The following is an 18,935-nucleotide window of genomic DNA, read 5'->3' as shown; positions in this document are numbered from 1 at the left end:
GACAGGAGAGAACAAGCTTCCAACATGGAGAGTGTGAGAGGAGTTTTTTCTCTTTTCTTTTTAAAAATATGTTTTTAGGGGGATTTCTGCTTTATTGGGATAGAGTCGGGATTGACAGGAAGGATGGGTGAGAGAGAGGAGGAGGGGATGACATGCAGGATATGTTGATGGGCCCGAATCGAACCAGGGACCTTGCGATTATGCGGTATGCGCGTTAGTGTGCTGCTACACCACTAAGCGGACCAGAGAAGAGGTTGTTTGGCGTGAGGATGTTGGGGGTTCACAGAGACTTCAGCTGCCATCTTGTCTAGGCCCTGGGCCTACGGCAGTGAGCCCAGTGGGTCTGTGTGAGCAGGAGAGAGGGGGGGGTGGGGGGGGGGGAGATTGGGGTCTTGGTCTGGCCTTCAGCCAGAGTCCACACTCCTGGTTCAGGGCCCTGTCTGAGCACAAGGCGTCTTGTGTTATAGTCGGGACCTGCTGGGTTTGAATCCGGATCTCCTGTGCATACATGTGTTAGCCTGCTGAGCTAAAGTCAGACACACACACGCTCCAGGTTCCGAGCCCTGTGTCTTGAGCACAAAGCATCATCTGTGACCTACTGGGTCGGAACCCACGTCTCCTGTGCACTACATGACTGTGTTAGCCTGCTGTGTCTCGGTCCCGCTACATAGCGCAGCAGTACTGAGTTGAAAACATCCCAGATACATCTTGGTGTAAACTTGGTGAAAACTCTCTTTTAAAAAAGAAATAAATGTTTTTAAGGGCATTTCTTCTTTATAGGGATAGAGACAGTAAAGATTGCCAGGAAGGATGGGTGAGAGAGAGGAGGGATGACATGCAGGATTAGGTTGATGGCCAGAATCGAACCAGGGACCCTGCGATCACGGGGCATGCCATGCGCCTTAGAGAGGCTACACCTCTTCTTTTTTTTTAAGTTATTTTTTCTGAGTGGGGCAGTCCCACTCATATTTTTCATTTTATTGACAGATACAGTAGAGATTTACACAGGAAGGATGGGTGAGAGAGAGAGGAGGGATGACATGCAGGATATGTCCCCGGCCGGAATCGAACCGGGGACCCTGCGGTTACATGGTCAACGCTTAACCCGCTATGCGTTTGTATGATTCATATCACCGTTCTGTGCTGTGATAATCATTTTGTCTGCCTTGTCTTTCCCACCACCAGACCATTTGACGCCTTGCCACAGAAGTCTGGAGTTCAGCGATGGAGCACATCCAGGGTGCCTGGAGGACCCTCAGTAACGGCTTCGGGCTGAAGGACTCTGGGTTCGAGGACCCCTGTATGTCCCCGACCATCATGAAGGGCTTCCCTTACCAGAGACGCTCGTCAGACGACGGGAAGATCCCCGACTCGTCCAAGACCAGCAGCACCATCCGAGTCTACCTGCCCAACAAGCAACGCACTGTGGTAATACCTTCTATGTGATAATAATAATAATAATATATGCCATAGAGCTGATGCTTTTATCCAAAGCGACTTACATTGCAGTGAGTGCATACATTTTTCAGTATATAGGGTCCCAGTGGGAATCGAACCCACAACCTAAGTGTTGTTAGCGCAATGCTCTATCAACTGAGCCACAGTTGTTTTATTATTCAGGGGTATTATTATTATTATGGAACACTCTGACAGTTAAGGTAGCGTCATCTCTGAATGTTTTTACTGGTCAGGTCTTGCTACATCTCTGGAAGAACGTTTTCCACAGGCGTTAGGCTTTGATTTTACAACTATACAATGTGCACACCTAGCCTTACACGCACACGCACACACATAGTCATACACACTCCTACCCATGCACATACACACTGATACGCAGCACTTTTGTATAAAGAATGACAAACTGTATTCTGATTGTATCTTGTATGTTTTTGTGTATTTTATTCTTGTCTTCGTTGTTTTTGTCTGCCAACGAGGACCACGTTGGAAACAAGTGTTTCAGTACGCTTTTATGTGCTATCCTCTGGGGTGTACTGTCTCTTTTTACTCAAATAAAAATCAATCGATCAATCAATAAATCACAGAGGACCACCTATGTCCGCTAGGGTTAGGCTTTGAGGATTTACAACAAATGATTTGAGTCTGTAATTCTCTTTAAGGGGTTTTCAATTAATGAAATTCCATCAAAATGGATTTGACCCGAAACTACAGTAGTTGTCCGGTGCTTGTTGATTGTAATTTTTGTATTTGTCTCGTAAGTGTCTCTGAAAATGTCTGGAGATGGACTGAGGAGCTTTTCGACTGAAAGGGCTGTCTGTCCTCAGTAGTCCTCTGTCTGTCTGTCCTCAGTAGTGTAAAGCGGTGAATTCTGTCCCCCAGGTGAACGCGCGGCCAGGTATGACCCTACACAACTGCCTTATCAAAGCTCTGAAGGTGCGCGGCCTCCAGCCTGAGTGCTGCGCCGTCTTCCGGCTACATCCTGGACAGAGAAGGTAAACAAAGAGTTAATCGCTCGGACCCAAGCTCTGTAGTAGGCTAAGTGTTTGATGCCTTAGCATAACTCCAATGGCATGTATAGCCATTGTTGCTTTGGCGAAACAAGCACATCCAGATCTGGAACAAAAACAGGAATTGTGTGTGTGCGATGTGTGTGTGTCTTTACAGTTTACACTCACCCCTGAACAGTAACTCCAACACAATTGGCCCCTCTCTATTCTCTCCGTCCCGTTCTGCAGTAGGAAATCCAGAATGGACTGGAACACAGACGCCTGCTCGCTCATCGGAGAGGAACTGCTGGTGGAGGTGCTAGACCATGTCCCCCTGACCACACATAACTTTGTGAGTTCCTCCTCCTCTCTACACACTCTCAACACACTCTCTACACACTCTCTACACACTCTCTACACACTGCTGTTTGTTTCACTGCAAAACTCTCTCCGTTGTAACATGTGTAATGTAATACGCCATTTAGCTGACGCTTTTATCCAAAGTGACTTACATTTCTGGGAGTGCGTACATTTGTCAGTATATTATGGGCCCAGTGGGAATCGAACCCACAACCAAAGCGTTGTTAGCGCCATGCTCTACCCACTGAGCCACAGAGGACCGTGATGTCTGAAATCAGAACTCTGACAGAGCGATGTTCTCCTGGTTCCCTGCAGGTCAGGAAGACGTTTCTGAAGTTGGCGTTCTGTGACATCTGTCAGAAGTTCCTCCTGAACGGTTTCCGCTGCCAGACCTGTGGCTACAAGTTCCACGAGCACTGCAGCACCAAGGTCCCGACCATGTGTGTCGACTGGAGCAACATCAGACAGCTACTGTAAGTCTGTCTCCGTCTGTCTCTGTCTGTCTCTCTCTCTCTCTCTCTCTCTCTCTCTCTCTCTCTCTCTCTCTCTCTCTCTCTCTGTCTTTCTCTGTCTCTGTCTCTGCCTCTGCCTCTGGCTCTATCTCTGTCTTTATGTCTTTCTCCATCTCAATGTGGTCGCGTGTAAATTGGAGAAACGTCTGACAGCTACTGTAAGTCTGTCTCTGTCTCTTTCTCTGTCTGTCTATATCTCTCTCTTTCTCTCGCTCTCTTTCTGACCGTCTCTGTCTCTCGCTGTACCTTTCTATCTCTCCCTCTCTCTCGTAATATTTGTACACTCCTGTAAGCATACACTATACGCAAATATACCATTTTATATAATGACGGTAGCTAAACAAAAAACCCACAGTGACATTTTTTCCGGGTGAAAAGGGACACAGTCAGGTCTTATGACCCGGCAGAGATGAAAGGTTGTAAACAAACAGAGCTGCTCTTGACATTTGCACCTGTTCAGTATCTGAACGAGGTGTAGCAGCGGAGAGGGACTGGCGTTCCACAATGGTTTTGCATACAGGCTCTCTCTCTCTCTCCTCAGTGTTTGCTTTACTGATGGCTATCAATGAAAATAAGCTGTGGTCCACACTGCACAAAGAGCCATTCATCTGATGTTATTAGTAAGGCATGGTGAAGGACTTCTCGCTCTCTCAAATCAGATGTTGATGTTGACTCAGCTAGCCTCTCAGGGGAGTCTGCTGGAGGTAGAAACGGGAGGACGGGTTATTTGTAATGCAGGGAATGGAATGAGGAGAGTAGTGGTTCCATATCCAAGGAGCCCCGTCCTCCGATTTCTACCTCCACCAGCCTCTACCGCTAGCCCTGCACTACTGGGGTGTTTTTGGTGAAGTGAAATAGTTACAATGTTGCAGATTGACATGGTGTAATAGAGCTGACAATATGACTGTTCTGTCTATAGCTGTTCTATTCGGTTGTTAAGTCTGATGTCAAACGTGATGTTTAGCAATTTCCGGGTCCATAATTCCCTGCACCATAATACCAGTGTACTACAGTGGTAGAATGACAGTTCAATCGGTTTTTAGACTCTGATCTATTCATACAACAAGGGACACAGCACTTTCCCGTTTTTCCCATATTTGTCAGCGTCTTTGAGCCTCGGAAAAGCGCTATATAAATATAATGAATTATTATTATTACTGAGGCATTTCGAAGACAGCGCCTCAGCCAACTTTGGACCCGGAAACACGTCACGACTTAACAACCGAATAGCTGTTCTATGACTGTCTATAGCTGTTTTGTCTATAGCTGTTTTATAACTGTCTATAGCTGTTTTGTCTATAGCTGTTTTATAACTGTCTATAGCTGTTTTGTCTATAGCTGTTTTGTCTATAACTGTTCTGTCTATAACTGTTTTGTCTATAGCTGTTTTGTCTATAGCTGTTTTGTCTATAGCTGTTTTGTCTATAGCTGTTTTGTCTATAGCTGTTCTGTCTATAGATGTTCTGTCTATAGATGTTTTGTCTATAACTGTTCTGTCTATAGATGTTCTATAACTGTCTATAGCTGTTTTGTCTATAGCTGTTTTGTCTATAGATGTTCTATAACTGTCTATAGCTGTTTTGTCTATAACTGTTTTGTCTATAGCTGTTTTGTCTATAGATGTTTTGTCTATAGCTGTTTTGTCTATAACTGTTCTGTCTATAGCTGTTTTGTCTATAACTGTTTTGTCTATATATGTTCTATAACTGTCTATAGCTGTTTTGTCTATAGCTGTTTTGTCTATAGATGTTTTGTCTATAGCTGTTTTGTCTATAACTGTTCTGTCTATAGCTGTTTTGTCTATAACTGTTTGATATATGTTCTATAACTGTCTATAGCTGTTTTGTCTATAGCTGTTTTGTCTATAGATGTTCTGTCTATAGCTGTTTTGTCTATAACTGTTTTGTCTATAGATGTTCTATAACTGTCTATAGCTGTTTTGTCTATATATGTTCTATAACTGTCTATAGCTGTTTTGTCTATAGCTGTTTTGTCTATAGATGTTCTATAACTGTCTATAGCTGTTTTGTCTATAACTGTTTTGTCTATAGCTGTTTTGTCTATAGATGTTTTGTCTATAGCTGTTTTGTCTATAACTGTTCTGTCTATAGCTGTTTTGTCTATAACTGTTTTGTCTATATATGTTCTATAACTGTCTATAGCTGTTTTGTCTATAGCTGTTTTGTCTATAGATGTTTTGTCTATAGCTGTTTTGTCTATAACTGTTCTGTCTATAGCTGTTTTGTCTATAACTGTTTGATATATGTTCTATAACTGTCTATAGCTGTTTTGTCTATAGCTGTTTTGTCTATAGATGTTCTATAACTGTCTATAGCTGTTTTGTCTATAGCTGTTTTGTCTATAGCTGTTTTGTCTATAGCTGTTCTGTCTATAACTGTTCTGTCTAGAACTGTTCTGTCTATAGCTGTTCTGTCTATAACTGTTTTGTCTATAGATGTTCTGTCTATAGATGTTCTGTCTATAACTGTTCTGTCTATAGCTGTTCTGTCTATAGCTGTTTTGTCTATAGATGTTCTGTCTATAGCTGTTTTGTCTATAGATGTTCTATAACTGTCTATAGCTGTTTTGTCTATAACTGTTTTGTCTATAGATGTTCTATAACTGTCTATAGCTGTTTTGTCTATAGCTGTTTTATAACTGTCTATAGTTGTTTTGTCTATAGCTGTTCTATAACTGTCTATAGCTGTTCTGTGTATAGCTGTTTTATAACTGTCTATAGCTTTTCTGTCTATAGCTGTTCTGTCTATAGCTGTTTTATAACTGTCTATAGCTGTTTTATAACTGTCTATAGCTGTTTTATAACTGTCTATAGCTGTTCTGTCTATAGCTGTTCTGTCTTTAGCTGTTTTGTACTGTCATGTGATAGAGCATCAATGTGGATCCCAGTAAGAGTAGTGCATGTTCGGAGCTTAATGGAGATTCTGATAAGCAACCAAATAAACAACACATTCCTATCTGAACATTGTGTAACGGTGCGCCCTCCTGACCACACCGCAGGATTGAAATCTTTGTGACATTTGAGTAGATGGCCTCTTCAGTTTTACACATGTTAGATGAGATCCTCTGGCTACAAAGCTGGTAACTGTAATGTCTAGACTAGAGTCTAGACTCTAGAATATTCTGTACATGCTACGATTACATCTAACGGTTAGAATCTTCGGAACATTCTAGAATGACATCTAAAGGCGAGAATCTTCACTAGTCTAGAATGACATCTAAGGGTTAGAATCTGCTGAACGTTCTCGAATTAAATCTAATGGTTAGAATCTTCTGAATGTTCTAGAATGTCATCTAATGGCTAGAATGTTTTGCAGATCCTAGAATGACGCCGAATGGTAAACAGACTGTGTTGTGAATGTCATTGGACCTAACCCGCCACCTCTTCCCTCCCCAGCCTCTTCCCCACCCCCGGTGAAAGTGGAGGCCCGTCTCTACCTCCTCTGACGTCACGGCGCATGCGTGACTCCCTCTCCAGATTCCCTGCCAGGTAGCTACACCCACTCCATCACGCTCATCATGTCAACAACTCCATAAACGACTCAGCACAAATTAAGTTGGACTAGAAAGCGTCTTATTGTCCGTCTGAAGATGACATTGATCATGTCGGTTCATAACAGTCATGGATGAAGTTACAAAACCATAAAACATACTGTCAGATATGTGTGCTTTGCCCTGACTTGTGTGTGTGAGTGTGTGTGTGTGTGTGTGTGTGTCTGTGTGTGTGTGTGTGCGCGCCGTGGTCTGAGAGGGTTAACCGTGGCGCTGCTCCCTCCCTGCGGCTTCTCCCTGTGGGCAGATTCAGCCCATGGACACAGCAACAGTGTAGCCAGCCAGCCAGTCACACGGACCAGCCAGCAGAGCCCTCCTACAGCACAGACATGCAGTATTTCTCAGGCCTGTGTCCGTTAAACAACACACTGGCCCAGGGGAGGGGAGAAGGGGGGCGGGAGAGGGAGAGAGAGGGGGGGGGGGGGAGAAAGAGGGAGGGAGAGAGAGGGGGGGAGAGAGAGGGGGGGGGGAAGAGGGGGAGAAAGAGGGAGAGGGAGAGAGAGAGAGAGAGGGCGGAGGGGGAGGAAGAGGGGTAGAGAGAGAAAGAGGGAGGGAGAGAGAGGGCGGGGGGGGAGAAAGAGGGAGGGAGAGAGAGAGGGGGGGCGAGAAAGAGGGGTAGAGAGAGAAAGAGGGAGGGAGAGAGAGAGGGAGGGAGAGAGAGAGGGGGGGGAGAGAGAGAGGGGGGGGAGAGAGAGAGGGGGGGGAGAGAGAGAGGGGGGGGGAGAGAGAGAGAGAGGGGGGGGAGAAAGAGGGGTAGAGAGAGAAACAGGGAGGGAGAGAGAGAGAGAGGGGAGAGAGAGAGAGTGGGGGGGGGAGAGAAGAAAGGGGCTCTGCTGGGTCTTTGCTGTTGAGAAGGCCATGTTTACAGCCAGCTCCTCCTCTGCTGCGTTCGCAGCGGCTGCGAAATGTTTTTGACCAATAATGAATGGCCTTGTCCCGACTCAAAAGCCATGTCTGAATCTATATAAATATATATGTTATGGCTATGGCTTTGTCAAATGAATGACTGCTGCTAGCGCTGTAACGAGGTGTTACTCCAGCTTCACAGAGTGATTTATCTGGATGTTTTTTCCCTCCAAGCTCCCACCACAGACACTCCACGCCCCACGCCTTCAACTACATCGCCCCCTCCTGCTCCCCCCCGGACGGAGCCCTGTCCCACAGGCAGAGGTCCACCTCCACCCCCAACGTCCACATGGTCAGCACCATCCTGCCGCTGGACACCAGTGCCTTTGAGGTAAACGATCGGTCCCGACCCCCACACTGAACCCACACAGAACCACCCCCCCTGTCCCGTTCGCCGTGGAACCCACACAGAACCACCCCCCCTGTCCCGTTCGCCGTGGCTGTGTTCCAGGTCCGCTCACGTTGCCGTCACGCTGCACAGCTGAGATCTAGACTGACCCGACGACGTCTCAGAGACCTTGTCAATGTGATATACACTCTGAACACTTTATTAGGAACACCTGTAGGCCTACACCTTCTCATTCATCCAGGTGGTGTAACGGTGTGGGGAATGTTTTCTTGGCACACTTTGGGCATGTTTAATACCTGGAAATTAAGGCAGGAATTGCGTGATGTCATCACGGACCAGAATCTCGAATGAAGGTTTCCAACATCTTGTGGAATTAACGCCACGAAAGAATTGAGGCTGTTTTCAAAGGGAGGCCCTACCCAGTATAGTATAGTGTTCCTAATAAAGTGTTTAGTGAGTGTATAAAAAAACAAACACATAATATACATAAATACATATATGAATATATACACTCACGATTGGCTGATTACATAATTGCATGAGTGAGGTTTACAGGTGTATCTAATAAAGTGTCCGGGGCAGTGTATATCTCCTGTCTGCTGTCTGCTCCTCCAGACGGCCGTGTAGAGGACCTGGAACGCAACCTGCGTCGTTCTGTAGCTCTCTTGTCATACGCGGCCTTAAAATAGCATTAAGATGAAAGCAGATACAGTGTATTTATACACACCGCAAAGCCCCGATGTGTGAGACGCTACCTCGCTGCAGCCCGTGGCATACTGTGTAAACACATTAGCCCTGATTGGAGCGTTCAGCCTCTTGGCACGGGTCCCTGTGTTTACCATTTTCATCACCTTTACTTGTGTTCTATCTTGAGTGAGTCCTTTTCTTTTCTTTTTGTGAAGTGATGTCTTATGTTTTCTTTTTCTTCTTCTATGTTGGAGGGTTTCGCTACCTCGGGTGTCTCCGTCCCAAAACACATCAAAACTTTGATTACAGTTAAACTAAAATCAACACGAGGTCATAGAGATTCTCTCACGAGACACCCAGATGGCGACTCCCTTTTTCCCTGCCTTTTCACTCTTCATTCTGTCCCCCCCCCCCTCTTCACCTCCTCTCCCTCCACCCCCCCCCCCCCCCCCCCCCCCCCTGTTCTGCCATGGCACCGTGAGGGGTGTAGCTAGATAGCCTAGCCACCCCTCCTAGCTCCTTGTCCCGGAGGTTTGCCGTGAAGAGGAAAGTAGGTACTGTTCGTTTCACCGGTCCGTTAATTGACGCCACCGCCAGAGAACATCTTGAAAAGGTTAGGAGGAGTGACTCAGGGAGAACGCTCTCCCAGCCTGCATAGCTGTAATATGACACCTGGAGCGATAGGTTGTAGCTACTCCTGATTGGCTGGTAGCCAGGGGTTATATAATGTACGTGTTAACCAAGAGAGAGGAAACTCTGAGCCTATCAGAGAGGGCTGTGTTTGAGGCTTGTCACCATGGGGCTGAGGTTTTAAAGATGGCCGCCGCCTCCACCTGTTCTGTGGTGGTGAGGCTGACCTTGGAACACTCAGATGCAATCTACGCTGGGTTCTTGATTCTCCTCCTCTCTCCCCTGCTCCTGAACGTGCACTGATGTACTCCCCCTCATGGATTAAACAAGTCATTGATTGGTGTAAGGTATAAGGTGGGGTCTGAGCCTATGCCTTCGTCAGTGGAGGCAGAAATCGGAGGATGGGCTCATTGTAATGCTGGAAATGGAACGGAATGAGGAATGGTGTTGAATGCACCAAGGGCATTATTCATTCCATTGCATGCATTACAATAAGACCATCCTCCGATTTCTACCTCCACTAGCCTACCTAGCCAGTATGTTGCTTCTGGGGGGATGAAGGGCAGGGAATCAGAATTCAGCCCAGTCTGTGTATCACTGTGACAAGCCTACCATGGAACATATACTAGTAGTTGACAATATAATCATCTGAAAACTGTTACAGCAAATAAGACTAATCTCTCTCTCACCACTTTTTGTGGATCACTTTCAGGATGGCCTTAAGAAGCCATGAATGTGGTAAGATCATACATTTGCTTGTTATTATATTCCCTAATATATGCCATTTTATGAGTTTTAATTGTTTTGTATTCGTGTGTGTATTAAATGAAAGAATTTAATTTGTGATTTACGTTTGGCGAATTTTAAGATTTGAACTCCCCTCCCCCCCGCCCCCTCCTCTCTCTCTCTCTCTCTCTCTCCCCACTCCCTCTCTCTCCCCCTGTACAGAGAGCCCCCCCAACCAGAGTCTCTCTCTCCCCACTCCCTCTCTCTCCCCTGTACAGAGAGCCCCCCAACCAGAGTCCTACAGATTGGCCCCAGGCCAAGCCCCCCCCCCACAGACCAGGGAAAGAGCTGTCTCCTCGAACACTCAGGACAAACACAGAATAGTAAGACGCCTCAACTGTAATGTCTAGACTCTAGATTCTAGAATATTCTGTACATGCTAACGGTTAGAATCTTCGGAACATTCTAGAATGAAATCGAAAGGCGAGAATTTTGTGAAACCCCTCAGGTTTCACTTCTCTCACTGCAGTGTTTCCCACAGGATTTAGTGAGACTTTGGTGGGTGGACCACGTATCATATATACTGTATATATATTAAAAAATCGTAATCCAAAAGATTGCAGAGCTCACCGGGGGGGGGCAAATCGCCCCACCACCACCGGCCTGGCTGCCAACCTGCTCCAACACTTTCCAGCGACACCACGAGCACGTGCTGAAATGTAGAAGTAGTCTAAAGTGTGTGAGTGTGTGAGCGTGCGAGCTTACAGCAGCGGGGTGGGAGTGAGAGACGCTTGGCTGAAGCAACAGCGCAAAACAACGACTTTAAAGGACTTTTGTTATTATTAGAAGTGTAAAAATATTTCCGGTTCGTTATGAAACCGTGGCGGGACAAATTACTATGGCAGGGGCCGCCACTGTCTAGGTAATTAATGGCAAACAAACACTGCTCACTGGTTTGTGTGTTTGTCTCTCTGCCATCCAATCATCCCCCACAGGGGCAATTAACAAGGCATTGCCTGGACACAAATAATAATGTCCTCCACATTTGATAGAAGCACCAACATCACAAACATGACATGAACCCCTCATAAATCCTCCCCTTACATACACACAGACAGCATCATTTCCGTCAGCTACCTAAATTTAAAGGAAATACTCTCTCCCCCCCCCCTCCCCTCCCCCTCCCTCTCCTCCCTCCCCCTCCTCTCTCTCCCTCCCTCTCCCTCCTCCCCTCCCTCCTCTCCCTCCCTCTCCCTCTCCCTCCCCCTCCCTCTCCTCCCTCCCTCTCTCCCCTCTCTCCCCCTCCCTCCCCTCCCTCCCTCCCCCTCCTCTCCTCCCTCCCCTCCCTCCTCTCCCCTCTCTCCCTCCTCTCCCTCTCCTCCCTCTCCCCCTCCCCTCCCTCCTCTCTCCCTCTCCTCCCTCTCCTCCTCCCCTCCCTCCTCTCTCCCTCTCTCCCTCCCTCCCTCCCCTCCCTCCTCTCTCCCTCTCCTCCCTCTCCTCCCTCTCCCTCTCCTCCTCTCTCCCTCTCCTCCTCCCCCTCCCTCTCCTCCCTCCTCTCTCCCTCTCCTCCCTCCCCTCCCTCCTCTCTCCTCTCCTCCCTCCCCTCCCCTCCCTCTCCTCCCTCCCTCTCTCTCTCCCTCTCTCCCTTCCTCCCTCCCCTCCCCCTCCCTCTCCTCCCTCCCTCTCTCTCTCCCTCTCTCCCTCTCTCCCTCTCTCCCCCCCCTCCCCCTCCCCCTCCCCCTCCCCCTCCCTCCCTCCCTCCCTCCCTCCTCTCTCCCTCTCTCCCTCTCCTCCCTCCCCTCCCCCTCCCTCTCCCTCCCTCCCTCTCTCTTCCCTCTCTCCCTCTCTCCCTCTTCCCCCCCCCCCTCCCCCTCCCCCTCCCTCTCCTCCCTCCCCTCCCTCCTCTCTCCCTCTCTCCTCTCCTCCCTCCCTCCCCCTCCTCTCTCCCTCTCCTTCTCCTCCCTCTCCTCTCCCCCCCTCTCTCCCTCTCCTCCCTCAGCGTCCGCGGGACAAGCGTGACTCTAGCTACTACTGGGAGATCGAAGCCAGCGAGGTTCTTTTGCACTCCAGGATCGGGTCTGGCTCCTTCGGGACGGTGTACAAAGGGAAGTGGCACGGTGAGTGACTGCTTCTGGCCTTCGGGATGCAAAACTCCCAAACCATGGTGATTTACCAATCATTTGGGGAATCTAATGAAACGGAATCTGATATTGTACCTAAAATACTACTATGCAAATGTAAAATATATTTTCTATAGTGTTTTTCTGTGTGCCCATCTTGTTTGTGAGTTACAAGATAGTAGAAGATTTTATATACAGTTTAAGTCAGACAATGCGTTGATAATTCCCCAAATTCCTCAATATTTCAATGACAGTTTAGGACATTTACCAGGAACATTCCCGTCCTCTGCAACTCTATTCTGAACCAACAACATGGGCCTTTGGAGCTTAAAGGTCCAAAGGCATCTGGGATGGAAACATTTCTGTGGAACTTTAACTCACTAACTGCCAAAGAGTTCTGGAACACTCACCACTTAGAGTGGCAAGTGTTTTATGTAGTATTTACCTACTGCAACAATACTTTGATTGGCTACAAAATGATTTTTTTGGGTGATAAAGTTATCCGTGGCACTTTAGGATGTTGACAATTTGGGTGACTTTCTTCAATCTCAGCACTAAATGAGTGAAAGGCCCAGTATGGAACATTCCAGCGTTCTAAAAGGCCTCCCTAATGCTAACGGCAATGTTTAATCAGTAGTGATCAGAGAATTAGATCCCTTGGATGCTAGATTTCCAACACATTTGCGCACTGCTCCTTTAATTGAACCCTGCCCGAGACCTCAGCTCTCCAAACTCAACTCGTTAGCTCAGGAGGCGTACGCCAGGAAAGGCTGGTGGAGGTAGCAATTGGAGGACATGCCCCCACAGGTAGATGATACCTTCCCTCATTCCTTTCCAAGGATTACAATGAGCCCGTCCTCTGATTTCTACCTCCACCAGCCTCCCCTGACCCCTGGTTAGAACCCGAGTCGGTCGGTCACACATGTTGACATTCAGAAGCTCATAGTTTGTGCGTGCGTGTGCATGTCTGTGTCTGCACGTGTGTGTCTGTACGCTCGTGTGTTTGCTTCCTATCCCCTGGTTTTGTTTCTGCGTTCTGACATCATTGTGTCGCTCCATCAGGTGACGTAGCCGTGAAGATCCTGAAGGTCATAGATCCCACTCCGGAACAGTTCCAGGCCTTCCGCAACGAGGTGGCCGTTCTCAGGTAAATTAAATGAAATGAAATCGGCGACTAATGATCACAAGGTTGGCAGATCAGCGGTTCGAGCCCCGGCTGGCCACATGTCAAAGTGTCCTTGGGCAAGACACTGAACCCCAAAATTGCTCCCAGTGAGCCTTGCATGGCAGCTTGCTGCAATTGGTGTGTGAATGACATGTGTGTGTGAATGGGTGAATGAGAGGCCGTTGTAAAGCGCTTTGGAGCAGCTTTGGAGCAGCAAAAAAGGCGCTATATAAGTGCAGTCCATTTACCATTTACCATTCTGCTGGGTTCAGGGGAGGCCGGTGGAGGTAGAAATCGGAGGACGGACTCATTCATGCATCCCTCATTCCATGCATTTAAAACGAGCCCGTCCTCCGATTCCTACCTCCACCAGCCTCCCCTTGGTAGGATTGTTGTACTGTAAGCATTGGGGGCTTGAGGGACTTTCCACACGTCCCACTGATTCCTCAACACTCAGTGCAGGACAAAAACAGTACGAGACCAGGAATTCAGCCCTCACCTATTGACCCCCCCCCCCCTCCCCCCTCACCCCCATGTCGCCCCACAGGAAGACGAGGCACGTCAACATCCTGCTGTTCATGGGCTACATGACCAAAGACAACCTGGCCATCGTGACCCAGTGGTGCGACGGCAGCAGTCTGTACAAACACCTCCACGTCCAGGAGACCAACCTGAAGATGGTCCAGCTCATAGACATCGCCAGGCAGACCGCCCAGGGCATGGAGTGAGTTCACAGTTCACACACGTGGGAAAAAGAACTGGGCTGTCTCATCATTTTACATGACATTTACCATTTACCATTTTAACCATTTAGCAGACGCTTTTATCCAAAGAGATTAGAGATTACAGGGACAGTCTCCCTGGAGTCATTCAGGGCGTAGTGCCTTACTCAAGGGCACACTAGTGTTGGTGTCCCCAGGTGGGATTTGAACTCATGATCACCGGTCCAACTCACTATCCACTAGGCCAGGCCACCCCTACCCCCCTACCCCCCCTTCCCTAATCCACGGGGGGCCGGTGGAGGTAGACATCGGAGGACGCCTCCGCTCGCTCTAACGCATGGAACGGAATACGTGCGTGTGACGCCATACCGATACCATTCCTCATTCCGTTCCATGCATTACAATGAGCCCCCCGATTTCTGCCTCCCCCAGCCTGCCCTGACCCCCATCCCCCATATCATATAACATTATAACAATGTAAAACATTTCATATTAACCTTATTTTCTCTCGCAGTTATTTACACGCCAAGAACATCATCCACCGGGACATGAAGTCCAACAGTATCCTTCCATGAGACACTTTTTACTCGTTTCTGTATCTCATTATTACCTTATCAAACATTTCATTGTACGTTTACAGCCGTATCCTGGGCACATGATAAATAAACGTTGATTCGATGTTTAGTTTAAACACCGGCGGTGATGATTCAGATTTCCCAGTCTTGGTCGCAGATCTGCTGTCGATCACTGAGATCCAGTGGAGAGAGTCCTGGGCTGAATCACACTTTCAATGTCAAATCTCCATTGAAGATGCTTTTTAAAGTCTGTGACTAGGCTTAAGCCTTGTCTGTGAAACCGGCCCCTTGTGTCCTAGAGTTGTGGTCCTTGACGTGGCCACAGACATCTTCCTCCATGAGAACCTGACGGTGAAGGTCGGGGACTTTGGCCTGGCGACGGTCAAGGCCCGGTGGAGCGGCTCTCGTCAGGTGGAACAACCGTCTGGATCCATACTGTGGATGGTAACAACACGTACACACACACACACACACACACACACACACACACACACACACAAAGGCTCAGTTGGTAGAGCTTGGCGCTAGCAATGCTAAGGTTTCCGCTGGGACAACACAATACAAAAAATAAGCGTCAGCTAAATCGCATCTATACAGCATCACACACACACACACACACACACACACACACACACACACACACACACACACACACACACACACGCACACACACACACACTCTAATTCAAAGTTGTGTCCCCAGGCTCCAGAGGTGATCCGGATGCAGGATAACAACCCGTACAGTTTCCAGTCAGACGTGTACTCCTACGGGGTGGTCCTCTACGAGCTGATGACCGGAGAACTGCCCTACTCCATGATCGCCAACAGAGACCAGGTAACACGGCCAGGAACCTACATCCCCCTCCCGAATAGGTAGTATTTACTCCCTCCCTCCCTCTCCTGAATAGGTAGTATTTACTCCCCCCCTCCCCCTCCTGAATAGGTAGTATTTACTCCCTCCCTCTCCCTCCTGAATAGGTAGTATTTACTCCCTCCCTCCCTCACTTGAATATCTAAACCTGAATAGGTAGAATCTAGTAGGTCGTATGTAAACCTGAATAGATAGACCCTAATTCGGTTGTTAAGTCGTGACGTGTGTCCGGGTCCAAAGTTGGCTGAGGCGCTGTCTCCGAAATGCCTCAGTAATAATAATAATTCATTATATTTATATAGCGCTTTTCCGAGGCTCAAAGACGCTGACAAATATGGGAAAAACGGGAAAGTGCTGTGTCCCTTGTTGTATGAATAGATCCGAGTCTAAAAAACGACTGAACTGTCATTCTACCGCTGTAGTACACTGGTATTATGGTGCGGGGAATTTCTGGTTTGGACCCGGAAATTGCTAAACGTCACGTTTGACGTCAGACTTAACAACCGAATAGGTCGTATGCAAACCTGCATAGGTGTAGTATACAAACCTGAGTCAGTGATGAAGGAGTAGGATGTCTGCAGCACGCAGGACTCAGGACTGACTCAAATGGAATAAAGAGATTTATTTATTTCCTAAATAACTTAACATCTACAAGTGTGGTCCTCCACCCCTCTGCGGATGGCAGCCTAAACGGGTGGAAAGAGTTCTGACTTTAGCTACTTCACGCAGAGGGAGTATTGGGTTCATGCTCATTATGTCCGTGCGTTAGCCAAATATTTCAGCTGACGTTGTTGTGAAACTGTGCCTTTGGAAGACAGTCTGATTATTTTGGAGGGAGGGAGAGAGGGAGAGCAGGGGGGGGGGGGGGAGAGGGAGGGAGAGAGGGAGAGGGAGGGAGAGAGGGAGGGAGAGAGGGAGGGGGAGAGAGAGGGAGGGAGGGAGAGAGAGAGAGGGGGAGAGAGAGAGAGACACACACACAGAGACACAGTTAGAGACGAGTACATTTTCTTTATTGGGTTGAACAACAGCCCTGGGATAGTGGAGTGTTGTGTTTGTGTCTCTGTGGTGGGGTTGTTTTGGGCCTTGTGGCCAGGCCTGTCTGCAGGGCTCGCCTGCACGCCTGTGGCCTTCTGGGATAGATTGGCCCTCAGTCTGGCTCTGGGCCATAGCTCTGAACCAGGTCCATGGTTCTGGCGCTGGTCCACAGTGTGGTTAGGGCGGTCACCCAGGAGACAGAGCACTAAATATAGGCCCCAGCGTCCACAGCATCACACCCTCACAGCATACACTATACCCTCCTACACTCCACTCCACACTCCACCCTACCCTGATACGTCATCAGTAGTATCAAAAGCAGGGACGCTCGCAATTCCTTCACAACTTATGTGAAGTTATGTTTAAGTTTCACCCTATCAATCGATCAAACAAGTCATCAAATAAAAAAGAACAATGCTTTTTTTTCCATTACTCTCCTTTTCCCCTCCCTCTCCCTCCCTCCCACTCTCTCTCTCTCTCTCTCTCTCTCTCTCTCTCTCTCTCTCTCTCTCTCTCTCTCTCTCTCTTTCCTCCAGATCATCTTCATGGTGGGCCGGGGGTATCTGTCTCCTGACCTCAGCAAGCTGTACAAGAGCTGCCCCAAGGCCATGAAGAGGCTGGTGGCCGACTGCATCAAGAAGTCCAAAGACGACAGGCCTCTTTTCCCTCAGGTCGGTCCTGATCAAACCTCACCTCAGGGGAGGGAGACATAGGACGACAGGCTTGTAATGCATGAAATGGAGTGTGTGTGTGTGTGTGTGTGTGTGTGTGTATGTATGTGTATGTGTATGTATGTATGTGTGTGTGTGTGTGTGTGTGTGTGTGTGTGTGTGTGTGTGTGTGTGAGTGTGTGAGTGTGTGAGTGTGTGAGTGAGTGAGTGTGTGTGTGAGAGAGAGAGAGTGTGTGTCCCTCTCTCACACACACACACACACACACATTACATTTCATGCTTTACAGTGTGTGTATGTGTGTGTGCGTGTGTGTGAGAGAGAGAGAGAGTGTGTATGTCCCTCTCTCACACACACACACACACGCATTCCATTTCATGCTTTACAATGTGTGTGTGTGTGTGTGTGTGTGTGTGTGTGTGTGTGCGCGTGTGTTAACAACCAGAGAGACCGCTCACTAAACCGTGACCTCTCCCTCCTCCCTCGTCTTTAGATCCTGTCCTCCATCGAGCTCCTGCAGCACGCCCTCCCCAAGATCAACCGCAGCACGTCGGAGCCCTCCCTCCACAGAGCCACACACACCGAGGACATCAACTGCTGCACGCTGACCTCCTCCAGACTGCCTGTCTTCTAAACCTGCCTGTCGCGCCGCTGCCTGTCTCCTCTGAGACACGTCGGTTTCAACTCGTCCGCTGCACCGGGCGGTGGAGGGGTGTTGGGTCTTTTTTTTCCAGCCATGCCATTGTTTTTTTTTTCCTAAAGCAGGAAAACCCAAACCCCTCCCGCCCCGGTTTGCAAGGCGAGCCGAATCTAACGCACCCTAATGCCTGCCTGTCTGTCACACTGCAGGGAACTTGTTAGCCCAAAGCACATCAAGAACATGTTACAGGAGATGAGAACAGAGGATGGAAGATGAGGAGGAAGACCTCAGGTCACAGAGGAGGAAGAGAAACTTGTTCTATATTCTGTATGAAGAAGTGTAGTGCTTTATTATTTTTTGTTTCCTGGGGTAATTTATGCTAATTTATTGAATGGAAAAGTTACCACACTTTCCCGGAGCAATCGGTTACATATTAGTGAAAGATTCTCTCACGTTTTGCTGACTTTGCTCGAACATCAGTCTCCTCTCGATTTTAAATATGTTCATTTCGCAACCCAAGTTTATTGAATTGTATCAGGAGAACTTGTATGTGACATAACGTACCGTACCCCCTCAACTGGATGTACAGTATAAACGCTAACATTTCCACTGATGCCTGTCCTCTCTTTGACGTGCCTACCGTAGAGGTGGGAGCCTCAGTCCAAACATTTAGAACGGCCAGTAAGTAACAACCCCGGCTGCAGTCCTACCCTCGACCCTTCTCCCCCCGATGTGTGTACTCTCTCCCGCCCCCTCCTGGATAGAAAAGGAATAGACCGGTGTAAGAAATGTAAGAAAGGGAAACTTCCCATTCCTGGCTGTACTGACACCAAGGCAATCCTCTTAAATCCTTGAAGAGGGTGGGGGGGGGGGGGGGGTGCATGAACATTCATTGGACGATAATAGAGAATCTGACCGCTTGGTGTTTTTTGTTAATTGTTATCTGTGTTCACA

General features: G+C 48.1%; 1 protein-coding gene across 1 annotated transcript; it reads left to right on the top strand.

Annotated features, from left to right (window-relative positions):
- Window positions 1-1,221: 1,221 nt before the first annotated feature.
- On the top strand, window positions 1,222-17,975 carry raf1b (Raf-1 proto-oncogene, serine/threonine kinase b; the record flags this gene model as incomplete). Its single annotated transcript, XM_080545461.1, is given in 16 exon segments — window positions 1,222-1,428; window positions 2,338-2,450; window positions 2,694-2,796; window positions 3,120-3,277; window positions 6,732-6,824; window positions 7,967-8,134; window positions 10,463-10,509; window positions 10,512-10,567; window positions 12,184-12,301; window positions 13,367-13,451; window positions 14,017-14,193; window positions 14,706-14,752; window positions 15,092-15,210; window positions 15,470-15,601; window positions 17,209-17,343; window positions 17,835-17,975. Coding segments are annotated over 16 exon segments (1,896 nt in total). The 5' UTR covers window positions 1,222-1,224.
- Between the last annotated feature and the right edge of the window lie 960 nt (window positions 17,976-18,935).

This window comes from Nansenia antarctica (assembly GCF_963989245.1).
Source record: "Nansenia antarctica genome assembly, chromosome: 15".
In the NCBI taxonomy this organism is placed as follows: Eukaryota; Metazoa; Chordata; class Actinopteri; order Argentiniformes; family Microstomatidae; genus Nansenia; species Nansenia antarctica.
This window is presented reverse-complemented; position numbering and strand designations above follow the sequence as displayed.